General features: G+C 34.5%; 1 protein-coding gene across 5 annotated transcripts in view; it reads left to right on the top strand.

Moving 5' to 3' along the window:
* Positions 1–16,458, top strand: part of CRY1 (cryptochrome circadian regulator 1) — an 89,134-nt gene that overhangs the window by 67,610 nt on the left and 5,066 nt on the right. For all 5 annotated transcript variants that reach the window (XM_068970340.1, XM_068970337.1, XM_068970336.1 and 2 more), the window contains exons 3-10: positions 8,941–9,083; positions 11,400–11,584; positions 11,895–11,983; positions 12,511–12,651; positions 12,741–13,052; positions 14,219–14,370; positions 14,606–14,808; positions 14,913–15,008. In XM_068970340.1, the coding sequence (XP_068826441.1) occupies positions 8,941–9,083; positions 11,400–11,584; positions 11,895–11,983; positions 12,511–12,651; positions 12,741–13,052; positions 14,219–14,370; positions 14,606–14,808; positions 14,913–15,008 (1,321 nt within the window). The remainder of the gene's footprint in view (positions 1–8,940; positions 9,084–11,399; positions 11,585–11,894; positions 11,984–12,510; positions 12,652–12,740; positions 13,053–14,218; positions 14,371–14,605; positions 14,809–14,912; positions 15,009–16,458) is intronic.

The raw sequence follows: 16,458 nt of genomic DNA, 5'->3' as shown, positions 1-16,458 counted from the left end.
GAAATCACATCTTGTCATGTCATATACTCGATTAACTGAAAACCAAAGATGGAAAATTTTATAAGCCGCCAGAGGATAAAAGATATATTCAGGGAACCATGATAATAGCATTCAGTATTTTCTTACAGAATGGAATGGCAGCTTTAAAAACTAGAAATAGCCCTGTTTACTTAGCAAAAACATTCATTTTTTTAAAAAAGAAAAGGCACAATGGAGGCATTTTTAGGCACAAAAAAGCAGAAATAATTTTTCCATCATATCTATACTATAAAAAATACTAATATTAAAGGAAATTCTGCTAGGTGAAAGAAAATAACTCTAGGCTAAAGACAGGATCTTCAGGAAAGAAAAAGAGCACTAAATACATGGGTAAATATAAAAGACCTCTTTTTTCATTATTTTTAGTTATGTACATTCATATGTCCTATTTTTGGAAGACCATTGACAGATTAAAACCAACTAATATTGATAAATTGTAGGGAATAATACCAGTATCATGGGACTTGACACACATATGAAATAAAATCTATTGCAGGATCACATAAGGCAGGAAAAAGGTAAATGAAAGTATATGTAAATTTTTAACAGCATTCAATTGTAATATATTATTTGAAGGTAGACTATAATAACAGTATACTGTGATCTAAGTAGCACAAAAAGCTATTTCTAAAAAGTTAATAGAGGAATTTTAAATGGAATTCTAAAAATATCTCTCATTCAAATAAAGGCAGATGGGGGCACAGAGGGCTTTCCAGGTAGTGCTAGTGGTAAAGAATCCACCTGCCAATGCAGGAGACTCAGGAGACATGGGTTCAGTCCCTGGGTTTGGAAAATCCGTGTGAGTGGGAAATGGTACCCCAATCCAGTATTCTTGCTGGAAAACCCCATGGACCGAGGAACCTGGAGGACTACAATCCATGGGGCTACAGAATCTGACATGACTGGGCAACTGAGCACAAGGGAGCACAGAGGAGTAAATGAAAACATGGATAAAAGGAAAGCTTACCAACATGGTAAAATTAAGCACAGCTATATCAATAATTGTATTAAATGTAAATAGTCTATATTAAACTCTTCATTTAAAGACAGTTAATCAGAGACTTTCCTGGTGGTCTTATCCCCTTGGCAGGCTTCTTCCCTATAGGGATGGTTATACCTGAGGCAGCACACCTCATTCACAATGAGGTGTGAATCTCATCAGGGGAAGAAGGAAAACTTTCTTAATTCATTGCTTAATTATTTTCCCTTCATTTAGATGTGGTAGCTGCTTAGAACAGTGCTATCCAACAGACATGTGTAATTTAAAATGTCTAACATGTATATTTTAAAAAGTAAGAAAAATGTGAAGTTAATTTTTAAGATATATTTTATTTAACATAGTATAGCTAAAATACTATCTTTTCAATATAAAATCATTATAAAACCACTATACTGTTTTAACCTTTTTTATATTAATATGAAGTCTTTGAAATCCAGAGTATATTTTATGCTTATAGGATGTCTCTATTCCAACTAGCCACATTTCAAGTGCTCAGAAGCTGCTTCTGTGGCTAGTGGTTATCTACTGTATTGGACAGTATAGCCTTAACTCTTCTTCTGCTCCTTACCATTGTTGACCTCCTTTTACTTGCTGACAGTTGTTCAGATTAAATTTTCCCTGTTCAAATTACTAATGTGGTTTCTGTCACCTGATTAAACTCTGAGTCAGAGTTCAGTTTTCTTTTGAAAAGATTAATAAAACTGATAAACTCTTATCAGTACTGATCAGGGCCCAAAAGAGAGAAAAAACAAATTACCTTTATCAAGAATAAAAAAGGGGACATAACTAAATTGTCTCTAAACTTTGAAAACATAAAAGACATTATAAATGGCATAATGTCAATATAAACTAGAGAACATAACGTCAATATAAACAAAATAACTAAAGAGCCTCTTCATGAAAGTGAAAGAGGAGAGTGAAAAAGTTGGCTTAAAACTAAACATTCAGAAAACTAGGATCATGGCATCTAGTCCCATCACTTCATGGCAAATAGATGGGGAAACAAATAAAACAGTGACAGACTTTGTTTTTTTTGGACTCCAAAATTACTGCAGATGGTGACTGCAGCCATGAAATTAAAAGATGCTTGCTCCTTGAAAGAAAAGCTATGACCAACCTAGACAGCATATTAAAAAGCAGAGACATTACTATGCCAACAAAGGTCTGTCTAGTTGAAGCTATGGACATGAGTTTGAGTAAGCTCCAGGAGTTGGTGATGGACAGGCAAGCCTGGTATGCTGCAGTGCATGGGGTCTCAGAGAGTCAGACACAACTGAGCGACTGAAGTGAACTGAATGTCAATGTTCACAACTAAGATAAAATGAAAAATACTCTTGAAAAGTACAACTTCTTAAAATTTCAGAAGAAAAAAAAGAAAAATTGAATAGCCCTCTCTTTACAAAACTGAATTTATAATCAAAAACATTCCAATAAGTAAAGCTCCAGGTCCCAGGTGGCTTTACTTATTCTATCACATATTTAAGAAGGAAATAATGCCAGTCTTATAACACTCTTCCAGGAAACAGGATAATATTGGGAACACTGAACTTGTTTATGAGGGCAGCATAACTCTGATACCAAAATCTGATGAAGAACTTTCAAGAAAGAAAAAAAGTATAGCCAAGTGTCCCCATAAACACAAACTCAGATATCCTTAATATATTAACAAAGAGAACTTAACAATATTTTGAAATAATACTGCATCATGATCAATGGAGTTTATTTCAGGAATACAAAGTTGGTTCAACATTATAAAATAATAAATTAATATATCTTATTAGTAAATGAAAAGGTATTATTATGTCAGTGATAAAGAAAAGCATTTGACAGTAGTCAGCACCCATTTGTAATTTTTTAGAAACCTTTATGCAAACTAGCAATAGAAAATTGCTGAATATCAACTTGGTAATATCAACAGAAACATAGCTAATGGCATACTTAATGGTGAAACATGCTTTACACCTGAAATAGAGAACAAAGCAGGGATATTCACTTTTCACCAGTAACTGAAAGTCTGGCTAGTGTAATTAAGAGTAGATAACTAACTTACCAGCTTATCCTCACCCCCGTATTCTCTGTCATAACATCCTTTTTTTCCTAATAGTATATATATTTGATTATTTATTTCTCTCTGTGTTGCCAATCTTCAGTAAGTTCCAGGATGGAGGGACCTACAATAGGAGCTAAGAATTATAATAAATACTTAGAATATGAATGAATAAATTTAATATTTGGGGAACTTTCTCTTCCCTAGCTTTTCATTTTTCTTGTCCACTAATTTATCCCCAGGGAAGAAATGAATGATCTCGCTAGTGAGTTTAATAGAAGGAGTTAGGTGAGTATTGGTCAGATCATCCCCTTTCATCTCTTCAGTTGCAGAGAGTACATGTCCTGTTCCCTTCTTCCGTGTGATAAATTTTATAGGGGCACCCCACACTAAAAGAAATGTGCTGTTTAGCCTTGGGTAGCTAAATCTGTTTAATTCAGTGGTAAAAAATCTGTAACCTTACCTGTCCTTAAACCTAATATATTTCTTCCAGTTCAGCTTTACTAGTAATGTGGTATGTATACATGCATATATGATTTACAATGTTGTATTAATTTCTGCTATACCATAAAATGATTCAGTTATATACATTCTTTTTTATATATTCTTTTCCATTATGGTTTATCATAGGATATTGAATATAGTTCTCTGTGCTATACAGTACAACCTGATTGTTTATCCATTCTATATATAATAGCTTACATCTGCTAACACCAACCTCCCACTCCATACTTCCCTTAACCTCTTCTGCCTTGGCAACCACAAGTATGTTCTCTGTGCTCATGGGTATGTTTATGTTTTGTAGATAGATTCATTTGTATCATATTTTAGATTCCACACATAAGTGATATGTATGGTATTTGCCTTTCTCTTTCTGACTTGCTTCACTTAGTATGATAATCTCTAGTTGCATCCATATTGGGGCAAATGGCATTATTTTGTTGTTTTATGACTGAGTTGTATTCTATTGTATATATGTACCACATCTTCTTTATCCATTCATTTATCGATGGGCATTTAGGTTGTTTCTCTGTGTTGGCTATTGTGAATAGTGCTGCTGTGAACATGGGGTTGGGTCTGTCTTTTTTCATTAGAGTTTTGTCTAGATATATGCTCAGGAGAGGCATCACTGGATCATATGGTAATTCTACTTTCAGTTTTCTGAGGAACCTCCATACTGTTTTCCATAGTCGCTGTCTCAAATTACATTCCCACCAACAGTGTAGGAGGATTCTCTTTTCTGCATATTCTCTCCAGTTCAGTTCAGTTGCTCAGTGGTGTCCGACTCTTTGTGACCCCATGGACTGCAGCATGCCAGGCTTCCCTGTCCTTCACCAACTCCCGGAGCTTACTCAAACTCATGTCCATCAAGTCGGTGATGCCATCCAACCATCTCATCCTCTGTTGTCCCCTTGTCCCATCTTCAGTCTTTCCCAGCATTAGCATCTTTTCTAATTAATCAGTTCTTCTCATCAAGTGGTCAGAGTATTGGAGTTTCAGCCTCAGCATTAGTCCTTCCAGTGAATATTGAGGACTGATTTCCTTCAGGATGGACTGGTTGGATCTCCTTGCTGTCCAAGAGACTCTCAAGAGTCTTCTCCAACACCATAGCCCAAGAGCATCAATTCTTTTGTACTCAGCTTTCTTTATAGTCCAAGTCTCACATCCATACATTACTTGAAAAACCAAATCCTTTCCAGTATTTATTTGTAGACATTTTAATGATGGCCATTTTAACCAGCAAAATCAGTGTAAGAGGGTACCTTATTGTAGTTTAGATTTAGATTTGTATTTCTCTAATAACAATGTTGAGCATCTTTTCATGTACCTATTGGCCATTTGTATTACTTCTTTGGAGAAATGTCTGTTTAAGTCTTCTGCCAATTTTTTAATTGGATTGTTTGTTTTTTCTTATATTGAGTTATATGAGCTGTTTGTATATTTTGGGTATTAAGCCCTTGTCGATTGTATAATTTGCAAAATTTTCTCCTACTCTGTAGGTTGTCTTTTCATTTTGTTTATGATTTCCTTTGCTGTGCAAAAGATTGTAAGTTTGATTAGGTCCCATTTATTTACTTTTGTTTTTATTTCAATTGCCTGGGAAGACTGTGTGGGTTATTATTTTACATTTAGTTTTCTGACTTATATTTCCCTTCCTCTTCAAAAAGGGAAAAGGGGAGGGACTGTTACTGACTTGTTTTAAGCTCCAACATTTACTAACCAAAAACTAAAAAATTGTCAAGAAATATCATAGAATTAAATTACGGACTATTTAGGAAGTGACATATGCGACAAAGTTTGTCATTAAAAATAAGGAGTGTACAAATCCATAAGAGAATTAATTGCAATAGAAACGTAAGCAAACATAAGCTGCAATTCATAAAGAAAAAAATACACAAATAGCTAGTAACAACAGTAATAACAGCTGTCATTCATTGAGGACTTAACTATGTACTATGTACTCAACAATTTACATTGTTGTTGCTCAGTTGCTAAGTCATGTCCAACTCTATGACCCAATGAACTGCAGCATGCCAAGCTTCCCCGTCTTTCACTATCTCCCGGAGCTTGCTCAAACTCATGTCCACTCAGTTGGTGGTGCCATCCAACCATCTCATCCTTTGTCGCCCTCTTCTCCTGCCCTCAGTCTTTCCCAGCATCACCATCTTTTCTCTTCCAAATAATTTACATACATTGTCTCATTTAATTTTTTCTCAATTTAATCTTTATACAACAACAACAAAAATGTCATTTTTTTTTCATTTTACTCTAATAAACACATAGTGTTTGTTATATACTAGGTACTCTCTAAGTACTCTACTTACATGCTACCCATTTTAAGATCAGGAAACAGGCATGGAAGGTTTAGAAGTTTGCACAGATAGTTGAACCAGTGTTCGAACTTGAGAAGTTTGACTTTAGATCCTTTGTTTTTTAACTACCACTCTATACCGCCTCTCGCTATAAAACAAAGAAATATAATGCTTTCTTTCCTGTTCTCATTTTAATTTCATTTTTAAATTTCAAAAACAGTACATGGTTGTATTTAACAAATATGAACAATACAACATTGTATAAAATAAAAAATAATTATTTATATTCCTAAATTCTACCCTGCAAAGATAACAGCTATTGACAACTTTGTATGCATTCTCCAAGACTTTCAAGAAATGAAAAAATTTTTAATGAGATATTATTTTCCTGTGTATGTTATGTGTTTATATTAGTGGTTTTTAAAATACTGGTGTACTACTATTGAGAGTGTAAATTGGTGCAGGATATCTGGTGGAAAATTTGGCAATATCTATCAAAATTTTAAATATAATTTATTGTATCCATCAATTGTGTTTCAAAAAACTACTTCTAGAAAAAATGAGACAAATGTCCCAAAATGTTTAAGATTTATGTATAAAGGTGTATACTGAAAGGTTTATAATAGCAATTTAAAAAAAAACTCACTATTGGAAATAGCCCTTGTTGAGACACCTATATGCAGGTCAGGAAGCAACAGTTAGAACTGGAGATGGAACAACAGACTGGTTCCACATAGGAAAAGGAATATGTCAAGGCTGTATATTGTCACCCTGCTTATTTAACTTATATGCAGAGTACATCATGAGGAACACTGGGCTGGATGAAGCACAAGCTGGAATTAAGATTTCCAGGAGAAATATCAATAACCTCAGATATGCAGATGACACCACCCTTATGGCAGAAAGTGAAGAGGAACTAAAAAGCCTCTTGATGAAAGTGAAAGAGGAGAGTGAAAAAGTTGGCTTAAAGCTCAACATTCAGAAAACAAAGATCATGGCATCTGGTCCCATCACTTCATGGGAAATAGTTGGGGAAACAGTGGAAACAGTGTCAGACTTTATTTTGAGGGGCTCCAAAATCACTGCAAATGGTGATTGCAGCCATGAAATTAAAAGACACTTACTCGTTGGAAGAAAAGTTATGAGCAACCTAGATAGTATATTCAAAAGCAGAGATATTACTTTGCCAACAAAGGTCTGTCTAGTCAAGGCTATGGTTTTTCCAATGGTCATGTATGGATGTGAGAGTTGGACTGTGAAGAAAGCTGAGCACCGAAGAATTGATGCTTTAGAGCTGTGGTGTTGGAGAAGACTCTTGAGAGTCCCTTGGACTGCAAGGAGATCCAACCAGTCCATCCTAAAGGCGATCAGTCCTGGGTGTTGATTGGAAGGATTGATGCTAAAGCTGAAACTCCAATACTTTGGCCACCTCATGCAAAGAGTTGACTCATTGGAAAAGACCCTGATGCTGGGAAGGATTGGAGGCAGGAGGAGAAGGGGACGACAGAGTATGAGATGGCTGGATGGCATCACCGACTAGATGGGCATGAGTTTGGGTAAACTCCGGGAGATGGTGATGGACAGACAGGGAGGCCTGGCGTGCTGCGTGTGATTCATGGGGTCGCAAAGAGTCGGACACCACTGAGCAACTGAACTGAACTGAACTGAATCTATACAGGTTTGGAGAAGTACAACTTGTAATTATATAATCAGTTAAATAATGGTAGAATGACAGGTGAATTTTTTTTTATTTGTAAGGTATATCAGAATAGATTTTAGAATTAAAAAAACAATGAAAGTTTACTACCCCACCCTGGGAAATCACTTAATTCCCCTAAGTCACAGTCTCTTCACTGAAAGTGATTATAAGAAGGTTTACAGGACTTACTAATACAGCACCTGGCACTCAATATCTGCTCTTGTTATAAGTGTGTTTATATTTTCCACAGTTAATATTTTTTGATAATCAAGAGTAAAACATTGTAAAACAATACCTCACCAGAGCAGCTTGTACCACATTAACTGTCAAAGGTTTATATTAATAGTAGTTAGGACATGGAAGCAACCTAAATGTCCATCAACAGATAAATGAATAAAGAAAATGTGGAACATATATACAATGGAATATTGCTCAGCCATAAAAAGGAACAAAATTGGGTCATATGTGGTGATGGGGATGAACCTAGAATGTCATGGAGTGAAGTTAAGTCAGAAAGGGTAAACCAAATATCGTATATTAATGCATATATGCATTAATCTAGAAAAATGTTACTGATAAACCTTTTTGCAGGGCAGGAATAGAGACACAGACATGGAGAATGGACTTATGGACACAAGGTGGGAAGGAGGGAGTGGAATGAATTGAGAGAGTAGCATTGACATGTATACACTACCATGTGTAAAACAAGTAGCTAATGGGAAGCTGCTGTATACAGGGAGCTCAGCTCAGTACTCTGTGATGACCTAGACTGGTAGGATAAGGGAGTGGGTAGAACGGAGATATAAGAAGGAGGGAGTATAGTTGATTCATGTGGTTGTTCCACAGAAAATAACACAACACTGTAAAGCAATTATATTCCAATTTTTTAAAAAAAGAACCTAGTCTTAGAATCAACAGACATAAAATCAGGTATTATGGCTCTCTCTGAACTTGGACAAATTCTTGAATTTTCAAAATAATCTTATCTGCGAAATGGAGTTAACAACCAAAATGCCAAACTCAGGATTATTTTGAGTAACAAATGAGATAATGTAAGTGTAAATTATTTGAACAAGTAAAGTGCTATACAAACACATTTAATGTAGGAAGCTTAGGTTAAGCATATTGCTAGATTGTATAATGCCTAGCATAAATCTAGTGAGTACACATTTCTGATTTACATAATTTTGAATTTATAAATTGTGCATTTTCTTTCTGTATATTCAAAGTAGTATAATCATTTGATATGTAGAGTTGGAGCTTTTCATGTTTTTCCAGCCTGTGTTGTTATAGTAGGAAAAATCATTAAATTTTATGTATGTTTTTGCTCCTTTCTCTTTAGGAATGGAACATTACTAAACTTTCAATTGAATATGATTCTGAGCCCTTTGGAAAGGAACGAGATGCAGCTATTAAGAAACTGGCAACTGAAGCTGGAGTAGAAGTAATTGTACGAATTTCACACACATTATATGATCTAGACAAGTAAGATTTTTTAATACATATAACATTAAATTTGTCATTTTAACCATTTTGAAGTGTACATTTAAGTGGTATTAAGTAGAAAGACAATGTACTGTGGGACTTAAGTTCAAAAGTGAAAATAAAGACATGCATAACAGAATTGTGGAGAATTAAATTAACTCAAACTTGTAGCATTTTATTTAACTTCTGTAATTTTTGTTTACCCAAAGACAGACGCCAAAATTACAGACCTAAGTGCATAAGATAAAAATACTCAGAATTTCAGTTCCAAAACTATTAAAAGAATCACAAAATTATCTTTGACTATTCTCGCTCAGCCTACTAACTTGCCATTCTGGGCTCTCAGCAACATTAATTTTATAGTTTATATGATACATAGCCATCAAGTGCCTTGGTATATTTTACATGCTTGTCATAAATTATTTTATGTGTCTATAGTCTGTCTGAATTTTTAGTTCATATGCAAATTGTATTAATATTATGTAGTCCTCTGAACAATGGTATGATATCTTGTTTCTCAAAGTATATTTCATGAAATATCAGTCTTTTGTCATGCTTTGTCCAACAGGGATTCTGTGGTCAAGGTTAAATTTCGGGAGTTTTATTAATATGTGCTGTAAGATTTGAGGATTCATAAGATTTTTTAACATTAACCTTTGGCATACTGTCATCCTTACAAAGTGCTGAAATCTCATAATTTATGTACCTTTTATTTTACTTTTTTTAGTTGTGTTCACATTTTATCAAAATAATGAAACTGATTCTGTAACATGACAAACTATTTTATTCCACTTTTCCAGTTGTACAAAAAATTGTGGTTTGATTCAGGCAACAGTCTTAACTTCCTATTAAGCCAGAAGTCATATATCCTTTGATAAAAACCTTACCTGCTCGTTTACCATATTTCTTAACCTTAGAGAGCTGATAGGAAGGAGGCAAAACAAGATAAGGGCAGTTGCTTAAAGTGGGAAGCTCAGTATATAATTATGTTATGTATAAAAGTAGATTGTTTGTTAGACTGAATGTGAATATTTACTATATAAATCCATCATATAAAAATGTAGCATATAGATAATATCTTTTCTAAGATTTTTATTTTGCTTCTGTTATATAATTAGCAGTGTCCTCAGTAGTATCATTGTAGATCATTATAGTGGACAGATTTCATTATGATCCTAGGTATAAACTCAAAGAATTACATCAAAGCAATATTTCTAAAAGCAAAGCATAGTTTTTATGGTGGTTACTTTCCATACATATAATTGATTCACCATTATATGTGGTATAGAGAAAACTTTATTCTATTTGGATTAAGAAAATCTCGATTTGCTATTTATTAGTTATGTGACCTTGGCTAGTTTATTAAATTCTCTTGAGGCTTCAGTTTCCGATCCATAAAGTGATAGAGTATAATTTTACCAATAATTTTTTATGAAGCCTAAATGCTAGTATGCAAATGGCTATAGTGAAAAAGAATAATTGGTTATTCCCAAATTGTATTTAATTTGGTTATAAATACCATTGGCAAGCTCTTTGTTTTTAGTATTACTTAATTGAGAAATTAGTGATCAGAATTAAATATAAAATATATACGTAAGATACATATGTTAACATTTAACAAAAACATGCACAATAGAAAATACCAAGTAATTATCACTATAGTAATATAGAATCCTAATTAATAAAACTTGCTAATTACTCCTTGATACAATATTGGCCTGGTTTAGCTTTTGTTGATGATTAGAAGGTTCTCTGAGCTATGCTGCAAAATAGTTTTACATTTCCATATGTATTATTTTTTATTTTTGCCTTTAGGCTTATTAGCCACTTGTTTTTTCCACTTATAGATGCTTAATTTTCTTCGTCATAAAAGTTTTGATATTTGCAGGCTGTATATTTTTGATATCTAGCAGATGTTTATAAACTGATTTTTAGATTTGTTAATTGTTTTAACAAGTTTCTTGGTCCTATAAGAAGCTAATATTCTTGAAGTCTTAAGTGCAAATGGCTATGGTGAAAAAGAATAATGGGTTATTCCCAAATTGTATCTAATTCAGATTACCATTGACAAGGCTCTTTCCTTATAGTATTACTTAAATGAGAAATTAGTGATCAGAATTAAATATAAAAGATATACGTAAGATACATATATTGACATTTAACAAAAACGTACAATAGAAAATAGAAGTGATTTTTCATTTTTATTTTCATTTTTACTATCTTCATTTAATTTCCTTATTTTAGACTTTTAAATGTTTATCAAATTATATTGTCCTTTTAAAAATACTAATAGCATTTTACTAATTTTTGTAATAGGATCATAGAACTAAATGGTGGTCAGCCACCTCTTACCTATAAAAGATTCCAGACTCTCATCAGTAAAATGGAACCACTAGAAATACCAGTAGAGACAATTACTTCAGAAGTGATAGAAAAGTGCACAACTCCTCTATCTGATGACCATGATGAGAAATATGGAGTCCCATCACTGGAAGAACTAGGTAGGTATAAGCAATAATACATGTGGAGCTTAAGAGTTAATAAACCATTCAGAAAAATTCCACTTCTAATTTGTATTTTGCACTAAAAGGAAAAGAAAGGAGAGAAAAGAAAGTCTTAAACTAAAAAGTGATTAATCTGTGTATTATTTACGTATGCTATTAACTCATGGTCTATCTGTTATCACCTTAAGATAAATGTCTCAAAGGACAGAGACCATGTTATTTATCATCTATCTGTGAGGACCTATCCAGGGAGTCATTTCATTTTTATGCTGTCAGATTTTTTTTCCATTTCCTTTTTTTTTTTTAGGTTTTGATACAGATGGCTTACCCTCTGCAGTGTGGCCAGGTGGAGAAACTGAAGCACTTACACGTTTGGAAAGGCATTTGGAAAGAAAAGTATGATAATACAGATGATGTTTATATTGTCAAATTGTCATTTTAAAAACATTCACTCTTTTTAAAAAAAAAATAGGCTGTTGAAAAAGGAGGATTAAGAGAAATAATTAAAATAGCACAAATGTAATTGAAGGTTAACAACTGTTTTCATTTAAATACCCATCTTCCTCCTCTCTGATTATTTCCTCTTTAGCTACTATCAGTACCACCCCTCTATGGTTTCTGTGTAAGCTGGTATCTGATGACTTTAAAGCTAGGATAGAGTTCTTCTGTTTCACATTATCTCAGTGTCAGAAAGACAGGTTGAAGGTGCTCTCAACCTTGTGTTAGGAATTTGCCGCATGAGGATGACTAAAACAAAAGAATGCTCACTTTTATCTTGTTTTTGATTAAAATCTGTCATTTGTGGCTGAAAAAATGAGATTTTATTCCCCAGGGACTATGTAACATTCTTGAAAAGCTCAATTTCAAACAGTCTTTTAAAATTGGAAAGGCAGTTAGCATAATTTTCTCTGTGTTTTGTTCAGGCTTGGGTGGCAAACTTTGAAAGACCTCGAATGAATGCAAATTCCCTGCTCGCTAGCCCTACTGGACTCAGTCCTTATCTCCGATTTGGTTGTTTGTCATGTCGACTCTTTTATTTCAAACTGACAGATCTCTACAAAAAGGTATTATCTAGAACTGGAGCTTATGTTTAAAAAATATTTTTTATCAAAAAAGAAATCACTGATAATACTTCTTTGCTTTTTAATCTTAGGTGAAGAAGAACAGTTCCCCTCCCCTTTCCCTTTATGGGCAACTATTATGGCGTGAATTTTTCTATACAGCAGCAACAAATAATCCACGCTTTGACAAAATGGAAGGAAACCCCATTTGTGTTCAGATTCCATGGGATAAGAATCCTGAGGCTTTAGCAAAATGGGCAGAAGGACGCACAGGCTTTCCATGGATTGATGCCATCATGACACAGCTTCGTCAGGAGGGTTGGATTCATCATTTAGCCAGACATGCAGTTGCTTGTTTCCTGACACGAGGTGACCTGTGGATTAGTTGGGAAGAAGGAATGAAGGTACGTGTTCTTCCAAATAATGTAGTATGGCTTTATTTTGAAGAACTCTATACCTTTTATATATATACACACACACACACGTGTATATATATATAAAACAGTTCCTAAAAGTTGTCTATTATATAGATTCGTTTATAGTCTTGTTTCTTTTTTTCAATAGAAAAGCATTTATTTCTTAACTATAGAGGCAACTTTTGGGCATAATCAGAGTGCATTAACCTGAAATCAGTTAACCTGAAGTCATTTCAGTGGCTAAATCAGCCTACCCATCAAGGGAACTCTAAAATTTAATACTCTGGACTTAGCAGATTGATGTATATTTATAGGTGATCATTTCTGCCACATAAAGGATTCATCAAAGAGTCTTAGAAATAGCCATCTTTATATTATAAATTATAAAATATAAATCATTTTGCCTCACTTCAACACCATAGCTTTTTATGTAATGTGATGCATACTACATTTTGTGACATCGTCTTATGGGTATATATAAGAGGACTTAAATATGTTTTACCTTCCTATCTATATCATAAATTTCCCCTTTCCAAAGACCATTTCTGATCCTATGTTTTTTTACATCTCTATTTCCTAGCACCAAGTCATACATGAGGTAGATACCTACCACACACTTAATGAATTTATTAAAATAATTTAATTCTGTTTCCCTTTTGGATCAAGGAATCCCAAATTTAAATTCCATAATTCTAATTAAATTTTGAAGGTCATTTGTATTTGATTGTTCCCATTATGTAGACCAATGTACCAAACTTCCAAGTTTTTTTTTGGTGGTTTTTTTGGTAGTATTTTTGCTTTCTTGAAAGTGTTTACTACTTTTTTTTCCTGTTTAAAAAAAAATCTTCCCATATCCTAACTTATCCTTTTAAATCAATGAGTTGAATAACTTTTACCCTCCCCTTTCCAATAACACTGCCAAGCTTACAATGGTAAATTCTATTCAGAAATCTGTATAGTACTAATATGTTTTTTTCCCTGGAATAACTCATTATAGGATAGAACATAGATAAGGAAACTAACTTTGGAATGTTTAATTTTATAGTTCAGTGCTAGATTTTCTTTACCTTGACTTTTGATCTACAGAGACCTGGAAAATGCTTGCTTTGAGAAATATCTGTGTGCAAACTAATTGATTACCGTTACTTCTGAAGGTATTTGAAGAATTACTGCTTGATGCAGATTGGAGCATAAATGCTGGAAGTTGGATGTGGCTGTCTTGTAGTTCCTTTTTCCAACAGTTTTTTCACTGCTATTGCCCTGTTGGTTTTGGTAGGAGAACAGATCCCAATGGAGACTATATCAGGTAAATCAAGGATGATTATTATTCAGTTTGGAATAGTTAGTCCAGGGAGAGCTTGTCATGCTTAAACAACGCTTAAGGTATTCCCCACTCCTGATGGGCAGCAGAGATGAGGAAAAGGGTAATAAATCATTTAAATGATATCTATTTGATTTGGGTCATTTATAGCTAATAAATAGTATGTTATAATTTGCTTACAGTTCATTTTATTAATAATTTTTCTTCCTTTTCCTAAAAGGCGCTATTTGCCTGTCCTAAGAGGCTTCCCTGCAAAATATATCTATGATCCCTGGAATGCACCAGAAGGTATTCAAAAGGTAGCCAAATGTTTGATAGGAGTTAATTATCCTAAACCAATGGTGAACCATGCTGAGGCAAGCCGTTTGAATATTGAGAGGATGAAACAGATCTATCAGCAGCTTTCACGATACAGAGGACTCGGTATGTCAGTAAATGCCTTTGATTTGTTTCTTTGGCAGCTGTTTATGTCCCCATCCTTGAATTTCATCTTGATCATAATTTAATAGGAAATTTTTTCCCTTTAGGTCTTCTTGCTTCAGTGCCATCTAATCCTAATGGGAATGGAGGCCTCATGGGGTATTCTCCGGGAGAAAATATCCCAGGTTGTAGCAGCAGTGCAAGTAAGTAAAAAGAAAATTTCTGTACTTAGTAACATAAAGAGATGAATAATAAAATATATTGTTTATTGTACCTCACTATAATATGTTTTTAAAATTCTATCTAAAATTTGTGTAATAGGTTCCTTGTATATATGCATACATGTACATACGTACACACCCCCTTATTCCTTTAGTGACCTTTTAGAGCTGGAAATGGCAACTCACTCCAGTGTTCTTGCCTTGAGATCGCATGGACAGAGGAGCCTAGGGGTCTGCAGTCCATGGGGTTGCAAAAGGGTCAGACATGACTTAGTGACTGAAAAACAACAATGGAGATGGAAAATATCGTTACATACAGTGGAATTTGGGTCAAAGATCTTGCAAACTGAATGAGGATAGCAATATCAAGGAAAATGAAACTCAGATGTTGTATTTTCAGAATGCCCATTGTTTTTTGTTCTCTTTAAGTGTATATTAACTATAAGATAATTAAGAGGGTCAGAGGCCCTGTGAATGTGGCCAAAGATTTCTCATAAACATGCATAGCGACGCCAGTCTTTTTGCACATAAGTTTTTCCTTACAAAGCCTGGTCTGTAATGGTGTTCTTGTGAGATATATATATATATATATATATACATAAACACATGTATAGTTATTTGCCACACATATATTCTTAGTACATGTGAAGAAGTCAGAATGTATTGGACATTTGAATCATCTCAATTTTCAAATGTTCTAACCAAAAATCAGTTCAGTTGCTCAGTCATGTCTGACTCTTTGCAACCCCATGGACTGCAGCATGCCAGGCTTCCCTGCTGCTGCTGCTGCTAAGTCGCTTCAGTTGTGTCTGACTCTGTGCGACCCCATAGACGGCAGCCCATCAGGCTCCCTCGTCCCTGGGATCCTCCAGGCAAGAACACTGGAGTGGGTTGCCATTTCCTTCTCCACCAGGCTTCCCTGTCTATCACCAACTCCTGGAGCTTACTCAAACTCATGTCCATTGAGTCGGTGATGCCATCCAACCATCTCATCCTTTGTTGTCCCCTTCTCCTCCTGCCTTCAATCATTCCCAGCATCAGGGTCTCTTCAAATGAGTCCATTCTTTGCATCAGATGGCCAAAGCATTGGAGTTTCAGCTTTAGCATCAGTCCTTCCAGTGAATATTCAGGACTGATTTCCTGTAGGATGGACTGGTTGGTCTCCTTGCAGTCCAAGGGACCCTAAAGAATCTTCTACAACATCACAGTTTGAAAGCATCAATTCTTCAGCACTCAGCTTTCTTTATAGTCCAACTCTCACATCCATCCATGACTACTGGAAAAACCGTAGCTTTGACCAGATGGATCTTTGTTGCAAGTAATGTCTCTGCTTTTTAATATGCTATCTAGGTTTATCATAGCTTTTCTTCCAAGGAGCAAGCGTCTTTTAATTTCATGGCTGCAGTCACCATCTGCAGTGATTTTGGAGCCC

Source organism: Capricornis sumatraensis, chromosome 4 (genome assembly GCF_032405125.1).
Source record: "Capricornis sumatraensis isolate serow.1 chromosome 4, serow.2, whole genome shotgun sequence".
Taxonomy (NCBI): domain Eukaryota; kingdom Metazoa; phylum Chordata; class Mammalia; order Artiodactyla; family Bovidae; genus Capricornis; species Capricornis sumatraensis.
This window is presented reverse-complemented; position numbering and strand designations above follow the sequence as displayed.